At 33.7% G+C, this 20140-nt stretch overlaps 10 protein-coding genes across 10 annotated transcripts; 4 read left to right on the top strand and 6 right to left on the bottom strand.

The window, feature by feature from the left end:
- Nucleotides 1-98: 98 nt before the first annotated feature.
- Nucleotides 99-1781, bottom strand: ECM25 (Ecm25p; the record flags this gene model as incomplete). The annotated part of the gene is made up of 1 exon (XM_015610267.1): nt 99-1781. One exon carries the CDS (start codon nt 1779-1781, stop codon nt 99-101), a length of 1683 nt encoding a protein of 560 aa, XP_015468942.1.
- A 436-nt stretch (nt 1782-2217) lies between these two features.
- RPN1 (proteasome regulatory particle base subunit) lies at nt 2218-5118 on the top strand (the record flags this gene model as incomplete). Its single annotated transcript, XM_015610268.1, has 1 exon — nt 2218-5118. One exon carries the CDS (start codon nt 2218-2220, stop codon nt 5116-5118), a length of 2901 nt encoding a protein of 966 aa, XP_015468943.1.
- A 294-nt stretch (nt 5119-5412) lies between these two features.
- Nucleotides 5413-6003, bottom strand: AC631_01439 (H(+)-transporting V0 sector ATPase subunit c''; the record flags this gene model as incomplete). Its single annotated transcript, XM_015610269.1, has 1 exon — nt 5413-6003. The coding sequence occupies one exon, from the start codon at nt 6001-6003 to the stop codon at nt 5413-5415; it is 591 nt and encodes a 196-aa protein (XP_015468944.1).
- Nucleotides 6004-7026: 1023 nt separating this feature from the next.
- Nucleotides 7027-7821, top strand: AC631_01440 (HAD family hydrolase; the record flags this gene model as incomplete). Its single annotated transcript, XM_015610270.1, has 1 exon — nt 7027-7821. One exon carries the CDS (start codon nt 7027-7029, stop codon nt 7819-7821), a length of 795 nt encoding a protein of 264 aa, XP_015468945.1.
- Nucleotides 7822-7879: 58 nt separating this feature from the next.
- AC631_01441 (uncharacterized protein) lies at nt 7880-9229 on the bottom strand (the record flags this gene model as incomplete). The annotated part of the gene is made up of 1 exon (XM_015610271.1): nt 7880-9229. One exon carries the CDS (start codon nt 9227-9229, stop codon nt 7880-7882), a length of 1350 nt encoding a protein of 449 aa, XP_015468946.1.
- Nucleotides 9230-9386: 157 nt separating this feature from the next.
- Nucleotides 9387-11570, top strand: ARG83 (Arg83p; the record flags this gene model as incomplete). Its single annotated transcript, XM_015610272.1, has 1 exon — nt 9387-11570. One exon carries the CDS (start codon nt 9387-9389, stop codon nt 11568-11570), a length of 2184 nt encoding a protein of 727 aa, XP_015468947.1.
- A 640-nt stretch (nt 11571-12210) lies between these two features.
- RGT1 (Rgt1p) lies at nt 12211-14829 on the top strand (the record flags this gene model as incomplete). The annotated part of the gene is made up of 1 exon (XM_015610273.1): nt 12211-14829. One exon carries the CDS (start codon nt 12211-12213, stop codon nt 14827-14829), a length of 2619 nt encoding a protein of 872 aa, XP_015468948.1.
- Nucleotides 14830-14953: 124 nt separating this feature from the next.
- Nucleotides 14954-16864, bottom strand: EMP70 (Emp70p; the record flags this gene model as incomplete). Its single annotated transcript, XM_015610274.1, has 1 exon — nt 14954-16864. One exon carries the CDS (start codon nt 16862-16864, stop codon nt 14954-14956), a length of 1911 nt encoding a protein of 636 aa, XP_015468949.1.
- Nucleotides 16865-17301: 437 nt separating this feature from the next.
- AC631_01445 (uncharacterized protein) lies at nt 17302-18351 on the bottom strand (the record flags this gene model as incomplete). The annotated part of the gene is made up of 1 exon (XM_015610275.1): nt 17302-18351. One exon carries the CDS (start codon nt 18349-18351, stop codon nt 17302-17304), a length of 1050 nt encoding a protein of 349 aa, XP_015468950.1.
- Nucleotides 18352-18505: 154 nt separating this feature from the next.
- On the bottom strand, nt 18506-19927 carry AC631_01446 (beclin 1; the record flags this gene model as incomplete). Its single annotated transcript, XM_015610276.1, has 1 exon — nt 18506-19927. The coding sequence occupies one exon, from the start codon at nt 19925-19927 to the stop codon at nt 18506-18508; it is 1422 nt and encodes a 473-aa protein (XP_015468951.1).
- Between the last annotated feature and the right edge of the window lie 213 nt (nt 19928-20140).

The following is a 20140-nucleotide window of genomic DNA, read 5'->3' on the forward strand; positions in this document are numbered from 1 at the left end:
TTTTGTTATTTGCTTGTTTTGTATATTAGCTATATGTATATTTAATTTAAAATATTTTGATCTATGAAATTCCCTGTATACCATTTTCCATTATATCCTTACATCCCCTTTAATAATTCTAACCCTTTCGTTCTTTCTTCAAATAGTCTAGCTAATTCCCCAACTTTTCTACCCCTGATAACTGGCTTCTTATTATTACTTGTTGAAATGGAAATTTTACTTATTTCACGTTCAATAGGCTTTTCCACCTGGAATTTATATTTCTGGGGTGGATATTGAATTGCTAAATTTAAATTCTCTTGTAGATTCTCTTTATTTTGGGATTCTTGTGTTGCATTAATTTGCAATTTCTTAGTAAACTTTTTAGGTGATTTCCTTGGGGATCTTGTAGGTGATTTAATTGGAGAACTTCTTCTTGCAGGACTTGTCATTATATTTTGTTTTCTAGGACTTGATAAGGGAGTATGCTGTTGTCTCAGAGAATCAATATTTGTTAACCTTGAATTTGTGGTCAAAATGTTGTTCGTATTAAAAATTACCCTTTCCTCGTCCTCCCCATCATCGAATGTTAAATCATGACTCATATCGTAAGAAGTCAGTATATCCTCATCTCCTGGCAGACCATGAAGTATTTCATATATGCTTTGGTATTTGCCAAGGTAGTCTTTTCTTAAATTTCTCCAGTTGTCCAAAATAGTCTTGAAGAAACGATTTACAATCAATATGTTGTCCTTGTTTTGCATCAGAATCAACTCATGACTTAAGCAATGACTCAAACATTTTGATAAAGATGAAGAAGTGTGTCTTGTAACACTGTTATTTTCAATTATATTATGACATACTTCACATAATTGAAATAAGACTATATTATAGTTTGATTCTTCTGCAAAACTGTTCATTATCTTGCTAAAGTTTTCCCGTATAAAAGCAAGATCGTATTTTATTGGGAGGTTTATTCTATTAATGGGTATTAAAGGTTGCGGCAATTCCATCAAAATTCTCTTAAAAGTGGCAGATATGCAATATAAATCCCAATCATTAATCCAAAGTAGTTGATTTCTGTTGATACAATCAAAAAATATATCTGTATTAATCTTTTTGCCTGGTTTATGGAATACTAATTCACTCTTATGTCCATAGGTATTTATAATGTTGAAAATTTGGTAAAAATGGTGATAAAAATTTGGATTCGTATTCACGTTAATTTTGGTTCTCTCATTAATTAGTGGAATGATCGATTTTAGATTTAGTTGATTTTCTAGTTGATAATTATACTTATAAATGTTTAGCGATATCTTCAACCTGGTGATATCAATGTAATTATGCAATTCAGACAATTTGCTATAATGCACTATTGTATTAGACAGAGATGTGAGGTTTCCGAAATTCTCTATCCTGATATTAAAAGACTCAACAATCTTGTTCAATGAATTGAAGTTCTTTCTGGTAGTGTTATAATTCTTGAATATCTGGGTTATAGATTTTACAAACCAACTATCATGCACAGAAATAATCTTCACTAATCTATCCAAGTGATTTTCATTATTATCTGTTAAAAAGCTCTTTAAAAATTTGATTCCCCATATCCAGCTGATTTTGTTCAAGCCACAACTAAACATTATCAACACATAGTTTTCCTTTGGTAAATGCTTCATCAAAGTAGGGATAAACTCGTCATAGCTAATCACATCTGTAGATGGTAAATAACTAGTATCAAAAATATATACTGGTAATTGAGTGCTAGGATCACATATACTCGTCTTATAAAATATTCTCTCCATCTTTTAAGTTTAAGCCATTCAAAAACTTGATATACTTTATATCTTGAATTTTATATGCTACCGATTCTTCCTATAAATTTTTATATCAGATCCCATAAAACCCTCTCTTTCTTCTACTAGGCACCAATCTTTATTTGGTCCAATTGTAAACATGAAAACACGCGAGACATTTATTAGTTGTAGCGACATTTGAGACATTGGTGGAACACACGATTTGTTATATACAGTATATAGATTCTTTGATAATTTGAACGATTTGCCATCCATAGCGGTGCACTTAGATAGTTCATTGATTGGCTTTACAATATATTGTACTTTTAAAGATCCTTGATATAAAAATAGTCGTATTTAGAAGATAAAGTGAACTAATACGAATACTATTTCTTAATTGAATTTTTTATTGTTGATCTTGATTGTTATTTAGTACATAGGAAAGATGTCGCCCTCTAAAGATCAGGCGCCAGTAAAGAAGGAATCTGTCTCGTCTGAGTCAGAACCTCAATTGACGAAAAAGCAAAACCCACCAAAGGAAGAGGAACTTTCTGAGGAAGATCAACACTTAAAAGATGAATTGGAAATGTTGGTTGAAAGGTTGAACGAACCTTCGCAAAAGGTAGAATTATATAATGAATATTTGAATAGCTTGAAAGCTTTTATTAAGGATTCTACAACGTCTATGACTGCGGTTCCAAAACCATTGAAATTTTTGAGACCACATTACCCATTATTGACCGATTTGTATGACAAATGGTGCAATGACTATAAAGGCGATTCGGATCTTGTTATCAAGTTGGCCGATATCTTATCGGTTTTGGCAATGACTTATTCCGACGATGGTAAGAATGATTCGTTGAAATACAGATTATTATCTTCAAATGACACTATAGTGGATTGGGGTCATGAGTATATGCGTCATTTAGCATTAGAAATTGGTATTTCGTATCAAGAAAACTTAGGTTTAGATGAGATTTTGATTAACCAATTGATAAAATTAGCTATGCAGATTGTTCCCTTTTTCTTGGAACATAATGGTGAGGCAGATGCTGTGGACTTATTGTTGGAGATTGAAAATATTGATAAATTGCCACAATTTGTTGACGAAAATACTTTCACAAGAGTATGTTTGTACATGGTCAGTTGTGTACCATTATTAGCACCCCCAGATGATATTTCTTTCTTAAACACTGCTTATGCAATCTACTTATCCCATAATCAATTAACACAAGCTTTAACATTGGCAATTAAATTGGATGATGAAAAATTAATGAGACAAGTTTTTGAAGTCACCGACGATGAGTTGATCCATAAACAATTGGGTTTCATTTTATCTCAACAAAATTCTAGTTTCAAATATGGTGGGGACAATGAGGAAGTACAAGAATGTGTTTCTAATACTAAGTTACACGAGTACTACGGATATCTTGTTAAAGAGTTAAACTTGTTAGATCCAAAAGTTCCAGAGGATATCTATAAGTCACATTTGGAAAATTCCAAATTTGGCTTAGGTAACTCTGGTTCTATTGATTCTGCAAAACAAAATTTAGCTTCTGCTTTCGTTAACTCTTTTGTTAATTTAGGTCATGGCTCTGATAAATTAATCCAAACAGAAGAAGATAATAAATCGTGGATTTATAAGACAAAAGGACATGGTATGATATCTACTACTGCCTCATTAGGATCTATACATCAATGGAATATTAATGATGGTTTACAACACTTGGATAAGTATACTTATTCCTCGGAAGATGAAGTCAAGGCAGGTGCATTATTAGGTACTGGTATAGTTTCAGCTAATGTCCATGACGATGTTGAAGCAGCATTAGCTTTATTACAGGAATATGTTTCTGATCCTAAGAAAATTTTCCAAACCTCTGCTATCAATGGATTGGGTATTGCCTTCGCAGGATCTTCAAATGAAGAAGTTTTAGGTTTATTGTTACCTTTGGTTTCTGATTTAGATATTTCTATTGAAGTTTCAAGTTTGGCTGCTTTGGCTTTAGGGCATGTTTTTGTTGGTACCTGCCATGGCGATGTAACTTCTACAATTTTACAAACGTTGTTAGAAAGAGATTTCACTCAATTGACTAATAAATTCATTAGGTTTATGTCATTAGGTTTAGGGTTGTTATACATGGGTAAGACTGAGCAAGTGGAAGATGTCTTGGAAACTATCGACGCTATCGATCACCCAATCAGCAAGACATTGAAAGTTTTAGTTAATATTTGTGCTTATGCGGGTACTGGTAATGTTTTGCAAATTCAATCATTATTACAAATGTGTACAGCTAAACCTAAGGATAAGTTTGCTGAAGAAAAGAAGTTAGAAGAGAGTGAAGAAGACCAATTAAAGAAGGAAGATGAAAGTGCACAAGTTAAGACTGATCCAAGTGGAGATATCGAAATGGAAGATACTGGAAATGCCACCAATGAAAAAACTAATGATTCTAACGATAAGGATACTAAGAAGGAAGAAAAATCAGAAGACACTCCTGAAGAAGATGATGAAGAAGAAGAAGAAGAAGAGTTGTATCAAGGTTTTGCTGTTTTAGGTCTAGCTTGTATAGCTATGGGAGAAGATATTGGTCAAGATATGTCTCTCCGTCATTTTTCGCATTTAATGCATTATGGGAACCCATTAATTCGTAGAGCAGTTCCACTTGCGATGGGTCTCGTTTCCACTTCATATCCACAGATGAAAGTGTTTGATACATTATCACGTTATTCTCATGACCCTGATTTAGAAGTTGCTCAGAATGCTATATATGCTATGGGATTAGTGGGTGCTGGTACAAATAATGCAAGGTTAGCTCAGTTGTTGAGACAGTTGGCCTCATACTATATTAAATCAGCTGATTCATTATTTATGGTCAGAATTGCTCAAGGTATATTACATTTGGGTAAAGGTACTTTAACCTTAACTCCATTTAATACAGAAAGATCTATATTATCTAAAGTTTCATTGGCTTCTTTATTAACTATTTCAGTTGCTTTATTAGATCCTAAATCTTTCATATTGAATGATTCTAATTCTGAAACGACCCACCAATTATTATATTATTTGACACCAGCGATTAAGCCTAGGATGTTAGTGACAGTTGATGAATCTTTAAATCCTATAAAGGTGAATGTCAGAGTTGGTCAAGCTGTTGATGTTGTTGGTCAAGCAGGTAAACCAAAGACCATTACTGGTTGGGTAACTCAGTCTACCCCTGTATTATTAAATTATGGTGAAAGAGCAGAATTAGAGAACACTGATGAATGGATAAGTTTGACCAATTCATTAGAGGGAATCGTTATTTTAAAGAAGAATCCAGAATATATGGAAGTTGAAAATTAAAATAATAGATGAAAACAGAAACATGTATTGAAATTAGATTTGTTTAGTCTTTTTTAATTAATTTTATACATTTTCAATAAATTATACTAATACGTTAGACAACTACATTATGCGTAAAAATCTCTATATTATAATGATACTAAAGCTAGTAGGATCTTTAAGTAGTTTATTTGCTGAAAGGAGGCAGAAAAGTAATAAATGAAGTAAATATGTTAAATATGTTTTCATTGCGGAAACGAATTGACCATATGGAAATGGCCCCATTGTGTGTCTTCGAGTTAAATGGTTACTTTCCTATTTGAATTCATAAGCTTTACCAGCCATCAATAATCCAACAATTAACCCAAATAAACCCAAAACAGATCCAAAAATCTCAATAACTAATATCTTGACAAAAAGGGATGAATCGGCAGCATCACTTATGGCTGCAGTGGAACCAGTCACACCAACTGCTAAACCACAAATTAAATTGGAAATACCAACAGTTAAACCCGCCCAAAATAAAGAATACCCAGTATATAAGTTTTCCTTAGTGAATAATTCTGTCTCCGGAACATTGCTCAACTTGGATGAAAATACAATTGCCATAATCAATCCATAAATAGCCACCACTTCACAGAAAATAATAGAAATCAAATTTTTAGTTGTGATTCTTGGTGCTTTGACACCAGCACCTATAATAGACGACCCTGTAATGAAAATCCCCCATGCAGCTCCAACAACAGAAAACCCAATGCAACTGGCGATACCTAAATTCGCCCACATATAAGGAGACGTTGATTCTAAAAACTCTCCTACATTGAATGATTCCCCTGAATTATTAAATAACATATAACCTCCAACGGTTAAGAGGGAGGCTAACACGAGTGTCTTACCAACTGCCATCGTTATATGAGTTGTTGTATTGATATAATTAGCCTTTGTTTGATATATTACTAGATGAATAGAATGGTCGTTAGTAAAGGAAATTATCAAGCTCCGATTATGTAATCCATGTTTTGCAGTTTTACTCGTACTTTACATGTTGAGAACAACGACTCTTTAGTATGATAGAGTAGCTATTCTATCCTTCTAGTGTCTAACGATCCATATTCTATATAGGTTAATGATTATTTGTTCACAATTGTTGCTGGGTTATTATTCCCATCGAAATTGAATTCTAATGAAACATTGGCTGCAACTTTGGGAGTAAAGTGAAATTAGCTGCTTCTCGGAACCAAGCGTCTATGTGTTTCAATAAACTCATACCATAATGTCTGCAGAAATACGTAGCATTAAATTAAGTTTTATGATGTATGCCCGTGACAAATATCTACTGGTATTCATGTCACGATGATTAGAATTGCAGCCGAATTGGAACATTCCAACGTTTGGTACGCACAGTCTAGTCAATTTAATAGTAGATTGTAGCAAATGACAAAATAACTGAAATATGGATCAATTGCTACCTGTATGACTTTCGTAATGACGGAACACTTTTACCAAAAATTCTAAACAATGCTAGATAAAATTTATTTTCTCAGAAGACAATACAAACAAAAATGACTCTCCGTATATTCTGTATGTTGTATTTGTGCAATAGGAGAAAACTATATCTGGTCACTGATAATTACAAACTGTTATTGGATGTACATGAACAATCCAATTCATTGCCAAATTGTTAACCATTCGTGTCGTGAAAGTGTTCATGATAAGTTTCCGAGGTTCCAGTAGTCCGATCATAGCAAATTCGCAGCAATTCTGCCGTAGGGGGGTCTGAATAACCTAGATCTACATTCACAGAGTTGAATACGCAGGCCAGTCCCATGATATAAACATGATCAAGTATTTAACTCGACTATATATATAATACGTCTGTTTTTCAATTTCCTTTCATATACAATTATTTGATTAAATATTAATTATACCATGTCTTTGAAACCGGCTAATAAGATTCCAGCTGTTTTTTATGTTAATGCAGCATTATTTGACTGTGATGGTACGTTAGTCAATTCTACAGGAGCAATTTCTGAATTTTGGAGAGGATTTGCAGAGACCAGGCCTCATGTTGATGCTGATGAGATCATTAGGACATCCCATGGTTGTAGAACCTTTGATGTGATTGCTAAGTGGTCGCCAGACGATGCAGTAGAGAAGCAAGTCACAGAATGGGAAGCATCAATTCCTGATTCTTTTGGACAATACGCAAAGCCAATTCCAGGGGCAGTTGAGTTAGTGAAAAAGTTCGATGAGATATCACGGACCCAAACTGATAATAAGCATCAAAGATGGGCAATTATTACCTCTGGAACTTTACCGTTAGCTTCGAAATGGTTGAAATTGCTCACAATTGAAAAGCCTGACTGTTTTATTACAGCTGAAAAAGTTACTCAAGGTAAGCCTCATCCACAAGGATACCAATCAGCCAGAGCAAACCTAGGATACGACGCACCTCATAAGAAGGTGGTAGTTTTCGAAGATGCCCCTGCAGGAATCAAGGCTGGTAAGAGTGCAGGGGCTATGATTGTTGGTATATGTTCAACCTACGACCCTGAAAAGGTCTGGGAGTCAGGTGCAGATATAGTGGTGAAGGACTTATCGTCGTTTGAAATAGATCATTATAATCCAGAGACTGACGAATTTAGAGTGGTTGTTAACGAATATTTTTATGCCAACGAGCAATATACTATTCGTCGTAAGTCCCTTGTTGGCGTTGAAGTTTAATTCGTCTAGAATTCCTATTTTATATTATTGATGTACTGGAAATAGATCCTATTTATATTTATAAAAATTCCATGTTGTGTTCGTCAAATGATTTTGAATCAGTAACCCCTTCGATAGAGACACCCTGTAGTCTTAGTTTTGTTCCTGTTAGTATTAATTTCCATAATGACTTAGTTAACTTAAATTCGATTTTATCGCCTTTTATTTCATTAGATAGTTTCCTTTTTTTCGTACTTAGCGAATCTTCAATCAATTCTTGAGATTTTGATGATGACGAAATATTATCTAATATTTCAGACACCCAGGTTTTTTTCATTTCCATGCCATTCATAACTGTCTTACAGTTACCTATTTCTGTGATGATACAAATGGATGGTGTTCCAGATTCTAAATCTTCTATCAAAAAGCTTTCTGTGTGTCTAAATAGCAGAAGGAATTTTTGGCACAAGGAGTTGGTCAATTGAACCATAACTATATTGAACTTTTTAACCAAAATAAGCTTAATTTCGGAAAAGTTTCTGTTCGATAATTCAGAAAAATCAGAGTCCAATTGCATTATGAGTGTTCTTTTCGGTTCTTTTAATATGAAAGGTCTTTGATATTGGATAGGATAATCACCATTTGCATCTTTAATGGACGGATCACGTATTATTCCTTTAGCGTTTAGGTCATTAAGTCCAATTATAATCTCTTGGTTTGTAAAACTATTAAATGGGTTATTAATTACTTTATGTTTAATAATTCTCTGTTCCAATTCAAGGAAGCGATAATATTTACATTCTTTCATTAACAAATTCCTATGTTCGTCGTTCTTGATAACTAAGGAATTACCTCTTAAAAATTCTAATAGGTCATTGAAAAGCTCAGGAGACCTGGAATTAACCGTAGCAGGCTTTTGAGGAGGAGGTCGAATTATATTTCTTTGTTCTATTATTTTTGAGTTATCCGTGAGCATACTTTCGTAGCTGACGCTGAAGAAATTTGGGTAGTTTCCACTGTTAACTAGCAAACTCTTTGAAATCTTAAAAGGTCTATTACCTATAGTAGCAAAAATATCTTCATCTTTTAAAATTCGTTGTAATCTTTTCAATCCAAAATAATAACAATCCAGTAATAAATGAACAAACTCGTACTCATTATCAACGCTTATTTGATACCCTTGTAGATGCTGGTATATCTTTTCGAATATCAATGGATTTCTATCGATAAATAGGACTTTATCATTATTTCCTTCCTGTAAGAAGAATCTCGAAAAGTAGGAAGGTGCATCTGATGATAATGAAGCACCGCTTAACTTGAATAATTTATATCCAACTTGAATTGAATATATCCTTTCATGAGGTAAAATCTTTGGGATCTGAGGATCAAATTCTTCAGAAATCTCAACATTAATTAGGCTATCTACCATTTATACTTCTCTGGTCTCTCGTAAGTGTCATGGCTCTTTTTGTCAAATCTTGCGATAAAATTTCGAGAACTTTTTTTATTTTCTTGAAGTAAAAGATAAGACTTCAAAGGTACAAAAAAAATTCAGGGTGACATCGGATTCATTAATCACATAATATATGGTACGAAAGAGTCGAAACTTTGATGGCTGTTGGACTTGTAGATCTAGAAAAGTCAAATGTGACTTGCAGAGACCTAAGTGTCAGAGATGTATTAAGGCTGGTATTGACTGTGCTGGTTATAATATCAAGCTAGGTTGGTCAAACCCGCTATCTATTTCTGCAGATAATAATGCAATGATTTGCCTTGAATTAGGGGAAGACGACCAAAATTCAGAATCCACATTTCAAAGACGAAACATTGATTTTGTTAGATTTTCAAACTCGCTGCAATATGATACATTTAAAGAAGTGAGTAATAGTTTGAACAGATTGGAGATTATTTCACAACAGAATAAAAGCCCGAATTTCCGAGTTGGCCCATTCAGTGTATACAGAATAGAAGGGTTGAAAAGGCAAAAGCTTCCTTCTCCAGAAACCCGTGAATGGCAGATCAGTTACGATGTGAGCGATAGCGAAAGTAGCCACCATGATGATAAAGAAAATTCTAATAAGCACAATCGTCTTAATGACACAAATCATATTTCACATAATGAAATTGAAGGTTCTATTTTCTCTAAAAGTAATAATTCGTGGGTTCATTATGAATTGTTGGACTCTGCTAAATTGACAACATTAGCAATAAAAGGAATAGATTATAAACTAAATGAACAGAACATGCTACATATATTGTATCCTAAATTTTTTCCCAATATCGATTCAGATGACTGGCTCGCTGATCAGAATATTTTAAAGAAGCTCTTTTATGAATTACCTATTTCAAATGAATTAAAATTAACTGGCTTATTTAAGGAATTGCTAAATAAGTTTAAAAATGTAACATTTTCATTTGTGAGAGTGCAGTACTCCAATAATTACTGGGAGACTATAGTTCTTCCATTCATTAATAATATTGTGTGTGAATTTATCTGCATGAATTTTGCATCTTGGATAAACATCAAAATGAGACCCGATGAGAATGCCAATTTGGATCTGCTAAAGTGCCACATAAAGCTCGGTATTATATACCTATTATTTAGTCTTTCAGCAATTCAAATATCCAACGGGTTATCGAATACCGTCATTAATGAAAATGAAACATATTATATGGATGATTATCTTAAGCTAAGCATTGAGTTGAGAAAAATGAGCATAACTTTACTAAATCACCACCTCGATGAATACGATAATAACATGGATGATGATACGCTTGAGTACGAAAATTTGCTATTGCTTTGTATAATATTACAAATTCAGGCTGATAATTATTTCAGTGTCTTTGAGAATTATGAATTACTATTTGCAATTGGGGGATTCATTTTGCAAAGCAAATTTAATGATATGGATACTCTACTGGATTTATCAAAATATCTTTCTAGTACATTTCGACTTATGAGTGTGTTCTTCGAATCGACTCACTCGATTAACGTATTCACGTACTCGATTGATTCGAATGATGAAGAGAACTACAAAGAACTAGGTACAAGCCATAATCTAATAGAAGCTAATATAGCGATAAAAGACATTCCAGAAAAGCCGTGGACTCCGACACCCGGGATAGATACTAATTCGATTTATCTTATGTACGGTATACCGCGTTCTTTAATCAAACTTTTCAAGAAAGCTGTCGATTTAACCAACCATAAAAATATCTTTCGTGCACGAAATGATTTTCCAAGACACTTCTTCAAAGTCTGTGCCGATGTGAAACAATTGATCACCGAGTGGGACGTCAATATGCACTGGAAGCTATACAACGAGATATATAATCCGATATTAAAGGAAACAGAACGAATTTTTATTCTGCGATTCCACCAAGCCTTATTTCATAATATTATGGCTTTTCACAACGCACTCAAGGTCTACTTCTACCGACTCGTGCAAGATTCTACTCCAAACCAATACCAACAATACATACGACAATCCTTCTTCCATTTACACGAATTGGTCACCATTAATAGACAGATCCCCGAGTTTGAGTTTAAGCCGTCCTTTTGGATTCTCTTGGTGTGCGGCAGCGATGTCATAGATGCAACGTTGCAACACGACATAAAACTGTTGTGGTCATCAAAAGAAATGGGCTACTTCAATTACTGGAGAGGAAAACAACTTCTTTACGAAGTGTGGAAAAGGAGAGAGATTGGAGAGACCTTTAGTTGGATGGATATGGTACGGGAGTGGGATATCGTGTTGTGTTGTGTTTAACGACCTAGTTTCTACACATATCTATGTCCGCATCCTATCTCATTTTCAATATACATTGCTCTAGTAGGTTTGAGTCGTATCCGATGATTGTACCCGCTATTATTCTACGCTTTATTGTTATATTTTGTGTCTTGTATCCCGTCTCTACCCCTATGTCGGTGGGTGCAAATAGCCTGTGCTTATATAATAAAATGACATCCTCTCGGCTCTTCGGAACAATTCAATGCACCCCTCCTCCTCCACCGAATCGCCCCGGGTCATATTCAAAAACTCACAAGGCATTATGTAAGCCGTAGGAATTTCCCCGGAAAGTTTTTTTTTGTGTGTTGCGGAGGGACATAATTAATGCCCTTTTCAAAATTGGTTTTTCCGACAATTTGAATCTGGTTGTATTCTAGATAATTGAAGCCTAAACATCTAAAAACAGGTGTACTGGTAAGTTAACAGTTGGTAAAGGAATCGAAGCCAATCAGTTACAAGCATCAGTAAGAATAATTGGAATATTTAAATAAGTTGAATAAATCCGGAAATTATAAGGTATTATTTTTAATTGGAAAAATTCAGATTTCAGGTCAACTACTAGGGAAATTTATTGAATTTTTTTTTGGTATATATAATAACTATTACATATACTCAGAAAATGCCAGGAGTTAATGAATCTACTGAAAACGGGGATAAGTCACCAAAGGACAAGTCTGGCACAATTGTAGCAGCAGAGACGGGGCCGGGAGTAACAAACACCAACACCAACGAAAATAGTTCAGCACCACGGAAACGGTCAAAGGTGTCGAGAGCGTGTGATGCATGCAGACGAAAGAAAATTAGGTGTGATGCTGAGTTAAGCTCGTCCTTGCAAACTGTTACAAAGATTTGTAATAATTGTGTTAAGAATGGCGAAAAGTGTACGTTTTCGAGAGTACCATTGAAAAGAGGCCCATCCAAAGGGTACATAAGGGATTTGGAAGACAAGTTGGAAAACAATTCTCAGACTAGAAAGAAGTCATTTACATTGGAAACTAAGAACCAACCTTTGCCCTACCCTAACTCGTTGCAGAGAAATTCAGTTACGGGAGCTACTACCACTTCCCCACCAACAACTACTTCGACGATTGTTACGTCTGGAACTGCGCAATCTGGCTCACCTATTATCTTACCGCCATTAATTGGCGCATACTCTCAACCAAAGATAAACGTCTTGCCTCCTGCAGTATCATCAGTGAAGAATATTGAACAAGGTTCGAATCCGTCTTCACCATTGAACGGGATTTTAAATCCATCCGCAATCGAGCAACAAGTTTCAAATTCAACCACGACCTCAACTACACCATCTAATAATTACCATGCTACTCATAGTCCTCCTATCCAGGGCCCTTTTTGGAAAGTGCCATACGAAATGCCTGGTAACAATAATTCTAATAACAACAATAGCAATTCATTTAATTCCGCCCATAATCGTAAGTTATCTGTCGATTCTATTTCATCGAATTCTTCGAATGGTTCAAGATCAAGGTTACCTTCTTTAAAAACTTCCAACTCAATATCAAGTGATATGGGAGTATCTGATAGTGACGATGATTTTTATTCTATTAGATCATTTAAACAACCGAGGCAATCTTCTCAGTCATTGTCACCTAGGAACTCGATTAGTTCATTATCAAGTTTGAATGGTAGAATGAACAAAAACTTGGTATTGTCTCAACAATCTCATCCTCATCAACAAGTAATTATGTCTCCCCATGATCAACAAGCTCCACCACCCCAAAATATGTATTATTCCTCAGCAGGACATGTTAATACGTCTCCTGTCTATCGTCCAAATTTACCTCAAAGTGGTCCATATGGAGCGCCTCAGACATATTCCAAAGTCCCTGCTAATTCAATTGAGCAAAACTTATCCATATACTACGCAAAATTCCATAATAATTTTCCAATTTTACCGTTTGACCAAAACTTAATAGTGAATATTTTAGAAGGTCTAGTCCTCAATGATCAAACTAAGTTGATTGTAGAATTGTTTAACTGTTCTTTAACTAATTTGAATAATTTTCAATTTCAGAATATCAACGATAATATTAATCTAATCTTAAGGATTTTGCAAATGTATCCATTCAACAACTTCGGAATAAAGTTGAATGATAATATCCTTATCTTATTTTTTTCATCATTGATTTTAATAAATTATTCCATTTTAATGAATGGTGATACCTATTCTTTGGGCATTTCATTGACAGCATCAATATTGAATGATTTTAAAGTTTTAGAGAATTTCAATCTCTTGATTAAAAGTAATATTAAAGACTTGGCCCCTGATGATATTAAATTATACTTGCCAAAACTTTATTATTGTTTATCGATAATGGATAACCTTCATAGTTTAAGTTTTGGTATCCAAAATATTATCCACAACAATAAATTGGTAGAATTCTTATATGCTAACTTGACGATATTGATCCCCATGAATATTGATAATCAAAGCATAATAAATTTCAAGATTTCCAAACTCTTGAGCAGTTTGATTAATACGAGAGATGAGGTCATTGTAGATAATTCATTAAAATATACTCTTAAGAGGAACAAAGATGATTGGAATGACGGTGCTTATTCACATCAGGGTCAAGATTTTGCATCGTTATTTATCAATTTTAACAAAGATAAATATGACTTGATTGAATATTTACATGAGCTTAGTCAATCCTTGAATAAAATGGAGCCTATTGAAGATAAGATGAAGGATTCAATTCGTGATTATCATTTACGGTTATGCAAATTGATTAAGAAGCTATCACAAACTATAATAAATTTAGCCAACTACATTTCTACAATAAGCTCGCAAAATTCGAATACTAATAGTCCCGGTACAAATAATAATAACTATAATTCTGAATTATTAACACCAGTCTTGAATATCTCGTTTGGCCAGTCTTATAAACTAATTAAACTTTGCAAATTGGTAATTGATAGTTTACTTAAATCAATTGATGATGCTGATTTGACAAACAAATTAATCAAAATGAATAATGATCTTTCGATTGCATATAATTTGCTAAACAGTAATTTGAATAAATCGTTCAATCCATCTGTTATTTTGGGACAATTCTCTATGAATCTAATAAAGAATAAAATTGAATACTACAACTTGAATTTTAACGTTCCAAACCAAGTACTGAATAAAGGATCTGATCTAAACCAATGGAGAAACGAACTTGTCAATTCGATCATGCCTTTCATTGATAAAGAAGATAATGATGGTTGGTATTAATATGTAAGGAGTAGTATTTATCTATATCCATAGCCACTATGTACTTTAATAATATTTATTTTTGCAGCACAATTAGTTAAGCCCAGCATTAATACAATGTATAAAATGCATAAGATTAATCAACTTAGTCGATCTTGATTTGTGCATAGATTTTTCTAACGAAGAATAAACTACTGACGAATCCAACAGTACCGCAACAAAGGAAAACCAAAAGAGATGTCACGGCGGAATAACCCACATATAATACAATTGATGATACACCTTCTAATTTATAACCACTTATCAAAAATAATGAGTGTAAGAAGACATAAATTGAGCAACCTCCACCAATGTAAAGAGATTTCCAGTGCCATTTATAATTTTCAGAGCATAAGGTATAATATACCATTAAAACTGAAATTAAGGCAGATGTCAAAATCATCAAGATGAAGCAGAAGAATAAAAATCCAAACATATAGAATATTTTGTTGAACCATAAGGAGGAGTAAATGAAATACATTTCTACTGCAATTGATCCAAATGGAAATATTCCTGAGATGATCATAAGTGGAAAGTTTTTCAAGTACCATGGTTGTTGAGGGATTTGTCTAGGGATTTGGTTAGTTCTGACAGGTATGCTTAATAAAGACTTCTTAGAAGCTAATATTGATCCAACAACAGACAAAGGAATTGAAATCACAAACCATATGGCTGTCATGGCAAACATTGTGCCGATAGGAATGGCGCCCGAAGATTCAACATAGATTAAGAAAAAGTTCAACAAAAGGAAGATAGAAAATAAAACACCTGGAACAAGGGTTGGTGTTAAAATCATATTCAATTTCCAATTTTCGCCTCCGAAAAATCTATAAAGATAACTTGAGACAAATGAGGAAATCACACTGAGTAATATGTACAAAATAAACATAAATGTTGATAATGCACCTCTATTTGATGGAGATAATAAACCAAACAATGCGAATACGATTGTGATAAGTGTCATCAAAAATATTTGAACACCACTACCAAGCAAAACCGACAATAATAATTTATGTTGAGGAGGTCTAAACACATCAGCATGAACTAATTTCCATCCACTTTCATCAGAAATATCATCATCTAAGTTAACTTCATTATATTTGACAATATCATTTTTCAATGTTCTCATCAATATATGTGCAATTATTATACCCAAAATGACTACAATCAATGAAAAATTAATCAATGAAAACCATTGGATCTTTGGGTCATACACATGCAAGTATTTATCCCATCTTGTAGCCCAAGGAGTTTCAGATTCTTCGAAGTAAACTGAGTACGTAAACATTACACTTGTTTGGGATTCTTTCTTTAAATGAACCTTTTTCAATTCTGGTGAGCATACCTTTTCCTTATTGTCTGTTTCAGTTATACCACTTCTATCCCATGAGAATGGATTAACAGTCACACCAACGACTCTATAATTATTCTCGCTTCTTTTGTGGTATTCGATATGAATGTCAAAATGGTTATATAAATGTGCTAATTTGTTGTCATCAATTTCACCAATGGAAAACCCTGAACCGTAAAACTCGTCCTTCGTACTATCATCGTAAGCATGTTGCGCAGCTGGTAATCCATCGATAATCCAATTATAATTGTAACCAGCCCTAATATTCCTGTTGACGAAGACAGCATCGGTGTTGGAATATTGAGATGAGCATAAAGTTTTACATTTGGTCTCTTCCAACATCTTTATTTCAAAAGGAGAATTGAAAATTCTGTCTCCGAATATGATCGAACCTAAGGATTCTGATTGCTTCTTAGGACCTCCACTTGGTGGACAGAAATGGAATTTTGGATAATAGTAATCATAAGAATAAATGTATGTCTTCATATCAATGTTTCCATGACCATTACTCGTTCTATGACGAACGGTTGGTGCCAAATGATTAACTAATAATGGAATAGAATCACCCTTCTTATAATTAGTTGGGGCAACTCCAGGCAAATAAAAAGCCTCAGATATACCTAAGAAATAGGTGACGAATATTAAGCAGCTATATAGAAATAACATTCTCCTGTCAATTTATAATTAATCATAAATTATATAAAAGCTTTAGATTAAATATATTTCTAACAGTATAGACGGTTTTCCTTTAGGTTGATCTTCACGTCTGTAATCTCGACAAAAAAAAAACAATATATATCACGTGCCTTACTAACTTGCAAGGCTTGTCTCTTTATTGTCGCCTATACATAACATAACCAACCAGAAAATTCAGCTATGTGTTCCCCCTTTGATAAAGTTATTCCGCTTCTGCTTGAAGGTGATGTTTCTAATTTCTTTCAACTTGTTTGCCTGCAAGACGGGATCAACCATATATGTTGGCCTTAAGGAAGAATAGTCGCAATTTAAGTTCAACCTTGAGCATTGACTACAGGTAGGTCTTTCTTCGGGGCAGGCTTTATGTCTGACCCTACATGTCCAACAGCCACTTTTAGATCTGGGACCTATTTTTTTTTTTTGTCGTGAACGTTCACGTCAGAATAATTGTTTAGGCTTAATCTGTTTTTCCGACTTTTACTTCTGGTTATCTTATACGCTGGCAAGTATTCATCATCCTCTTTGGTAACAATCTCTGAGTTATCTTGATCTCGCAAGTCTCCAGAACACAATGATATATCATATGTTTCTTTATCAAGCTTTTTTTTCGATAGTTTATTTAGTTCTTTGCGAGGATGCTCAGGTGTCATCAGACATGCAAGAGATAAGCTTTTCGCAACACTGCTTTTGCATTTCCTTTTCTTCCTAATTCTTTTTTTACTACTTATTACATGTGAATCAGATTCTGACTCAAAATCTGAAGCGGGAATCTGTATATCTGCATGTTCTGTAAATCTGTCTTTTTTGATGTATGAGCGTTTATCTGGAGTGGTTTCTTCAGGTTGTCTAATTAGAGAGCTTTGTACAAACGAATCGCATCCTTCTGATCCCTGCTTCGGAATCCATGGATATAAATTCTCGTGATAACTATCTGCTTCTGAAGTCAATAGATCTTTATCGATAACGACATCTTGGTTTTGAAGTATAGGAGAGCTAACCAAGAGAGTGTCGCCATTGTGAGGCAAATTTCTCGAAGGTTGAAAAGCATATTTTGTTCCCCGGGCAAATAATGGGTTGTTTCTATCTAAAAAGCTTGATTCTTCTTTCTCGTGCTTGCTCCGGTTGTTGTCGCTGAACGAAATAGGAGGTAATAAATATTGTAAATTTGACGAGTTTGAACTTTGCAACCCATCATTTGTGATTATTTTGGAATTTTTTGGTTCTGACGAATTGGTATCATTAAAAGGATTCATGAACTTTGAGGACCTTAATTCACTAGCTGAAGATGATGATACAGTGATAACTGGAGTGTAATTTCCTAATAGCTGTTCTAGATTTTCTTTGTTTAACCTGTCAGGTGTTATTCCTGGAACAATTGCCAGCAAACATTTGCTCCCAGGGGTAAGATCAAGCCCAAAATTTACATTGTCTTCTGAACCATATACCTTTGAAGACATGTTTAATTGTTATAGTTTTTTTTCTAAACAAAAAAAAAATGATATTTGCAACCTTCATTAAAATATAAGCGGTAAATTACAATTGTTTTAGATTTCGCAATTTAATAAAAAAAATTGCATAGAATGAAAAATTATATATAACATAAATAAATTATTATACAACGGAAGGAGTGGTATGAACGCTTGTATAGGTAAGAATCCAGTTAATATTAGTGAGCAAAAATTTACATCCAAGTGTCCACTCACTGTTGGACGTGATTCTTATACTTTTTCCTCCAATAGAATCACGCTTAGAGGATATTGCATAAGGTAGCTCCATTTCTTCGTCTAGACCTAGTAATTTAGACTCTATTTGAGATACAATATCTAGTAAGGCAATCATTGCAACATCTAATTTATTAAAGTTAAAAAGCTTTCCCAATGAGAAATCATTCGTGGAGTACAAATTGAGGATCATCTTATGAGGTGGATCGGTTGATGGATTACTTTTAGATATTTTGATTATTTGTGATTGCGACCCCATCGGGATTAGTCTATAATTTTTCAATTTAAAATTCAACCTTCTGATCAAGAACATGAGTAAGAGTACAATTTGACCTAAAGCTGCATTAATTTCTGACCATGGAACCTTATAGCCTAACCTGAAGCCATTGATAGTACCGTAGGTATCCTTATCATCAGAAGATATCTGGAAAAATTTACTATATATATTCAAATTCCTTAGGTTATCCAAATGATTTAAGTGAGACTGATATAAGGATTTAGATTGTTCGAGCTTGTTTAATTTCAGTTTTAAATCTAGCAGTAAATTATTTCTTAGTTTAAGAACATCATTCAATTCATTTTCATTAAGAGTATTCAATTGATTTTTTAAATCATTTAATTTCATGTCCAATTCCCTTTTATTTTGTTCAAGTTGTTCGAGCTTTTGTAATTTCTCTTGTTCTATCAGCGAAAGCTTTTCAAAACTATTTATCGAATCATTAAATTTTGAGTCCAAGTCATCATTTTCCATCTGAGTATTATCTTTTTCCTTTAGTTTTCTTAAAAATGACATATAGTATTCTTTTTCTCTTTGATTTTGATCGAACTTCAATTTAAAGTTTGCTAGTAATAAGTTGGAACAATCAATACATAGAGGATGATCAATTTCTTGATTTGAAGAAAGAATTTCAAACACCTTCTTTAAAGTATTAATTCTAGATGATATAATAATATAATGGTTGTCATCGTTTTCTAGGGAAGAATCTTTCTCCTTCTTGTCATCATCACTATCCTGTATTCCAAATATATTGGAATTGAAGCTGCTATCTTTTTCCTGATCGTCATTGTTATTCAGATTCCTGTAATGAATTGGTGGCTCTCCTTTATTATTAACCTTATTATACAATGCTAGCCTTTCCTTGGGTATAAAGTCCGCAGGATCAAGCTTTACCATATCATCATCATTGTATGTGTCATTATTATTTTTATTTACCAAGAGGTTGACCTGAGCCAGATTTAGCTTCATCAACGAGTAATCAAGTTTAATCCTTCCATTACATTTCTGGCAATGAAATAATTTATCGTCCATCATATCATTATTTGGTAGGTGATTCTATCAAGAGATAAGGATTAACGATGATTATAAAGGGTAGTCGTTTAAGACCCAAAAGATATTTGAAGTATTGGTGATATTTATTAGTTCAACAAAGACCCACATGAAGAAGCCGGTCTAGTATAGTGGTCAGTACACATCGTTGTGGCCGATGAAACCCAAGTTCGATTCCTGGGACCGGCAGATTCTTTT

The sequence above is a fragment of the Debaryomyces fabryi genome, assembly GCF_001447935.2.
Source record: "Debaryomyces fabryi strain CBS 789 chromosome Unknown contig00019, whole genome shotgun sequence".
NCBI classification, from domain to species: domain Eukaryota; kingdom Fungi; phylum Ascomycota; class Pichiomycetes; order Serinales; family Debaryomycetaceae; genus Debaryomyces; species Debaryomyces fabryi.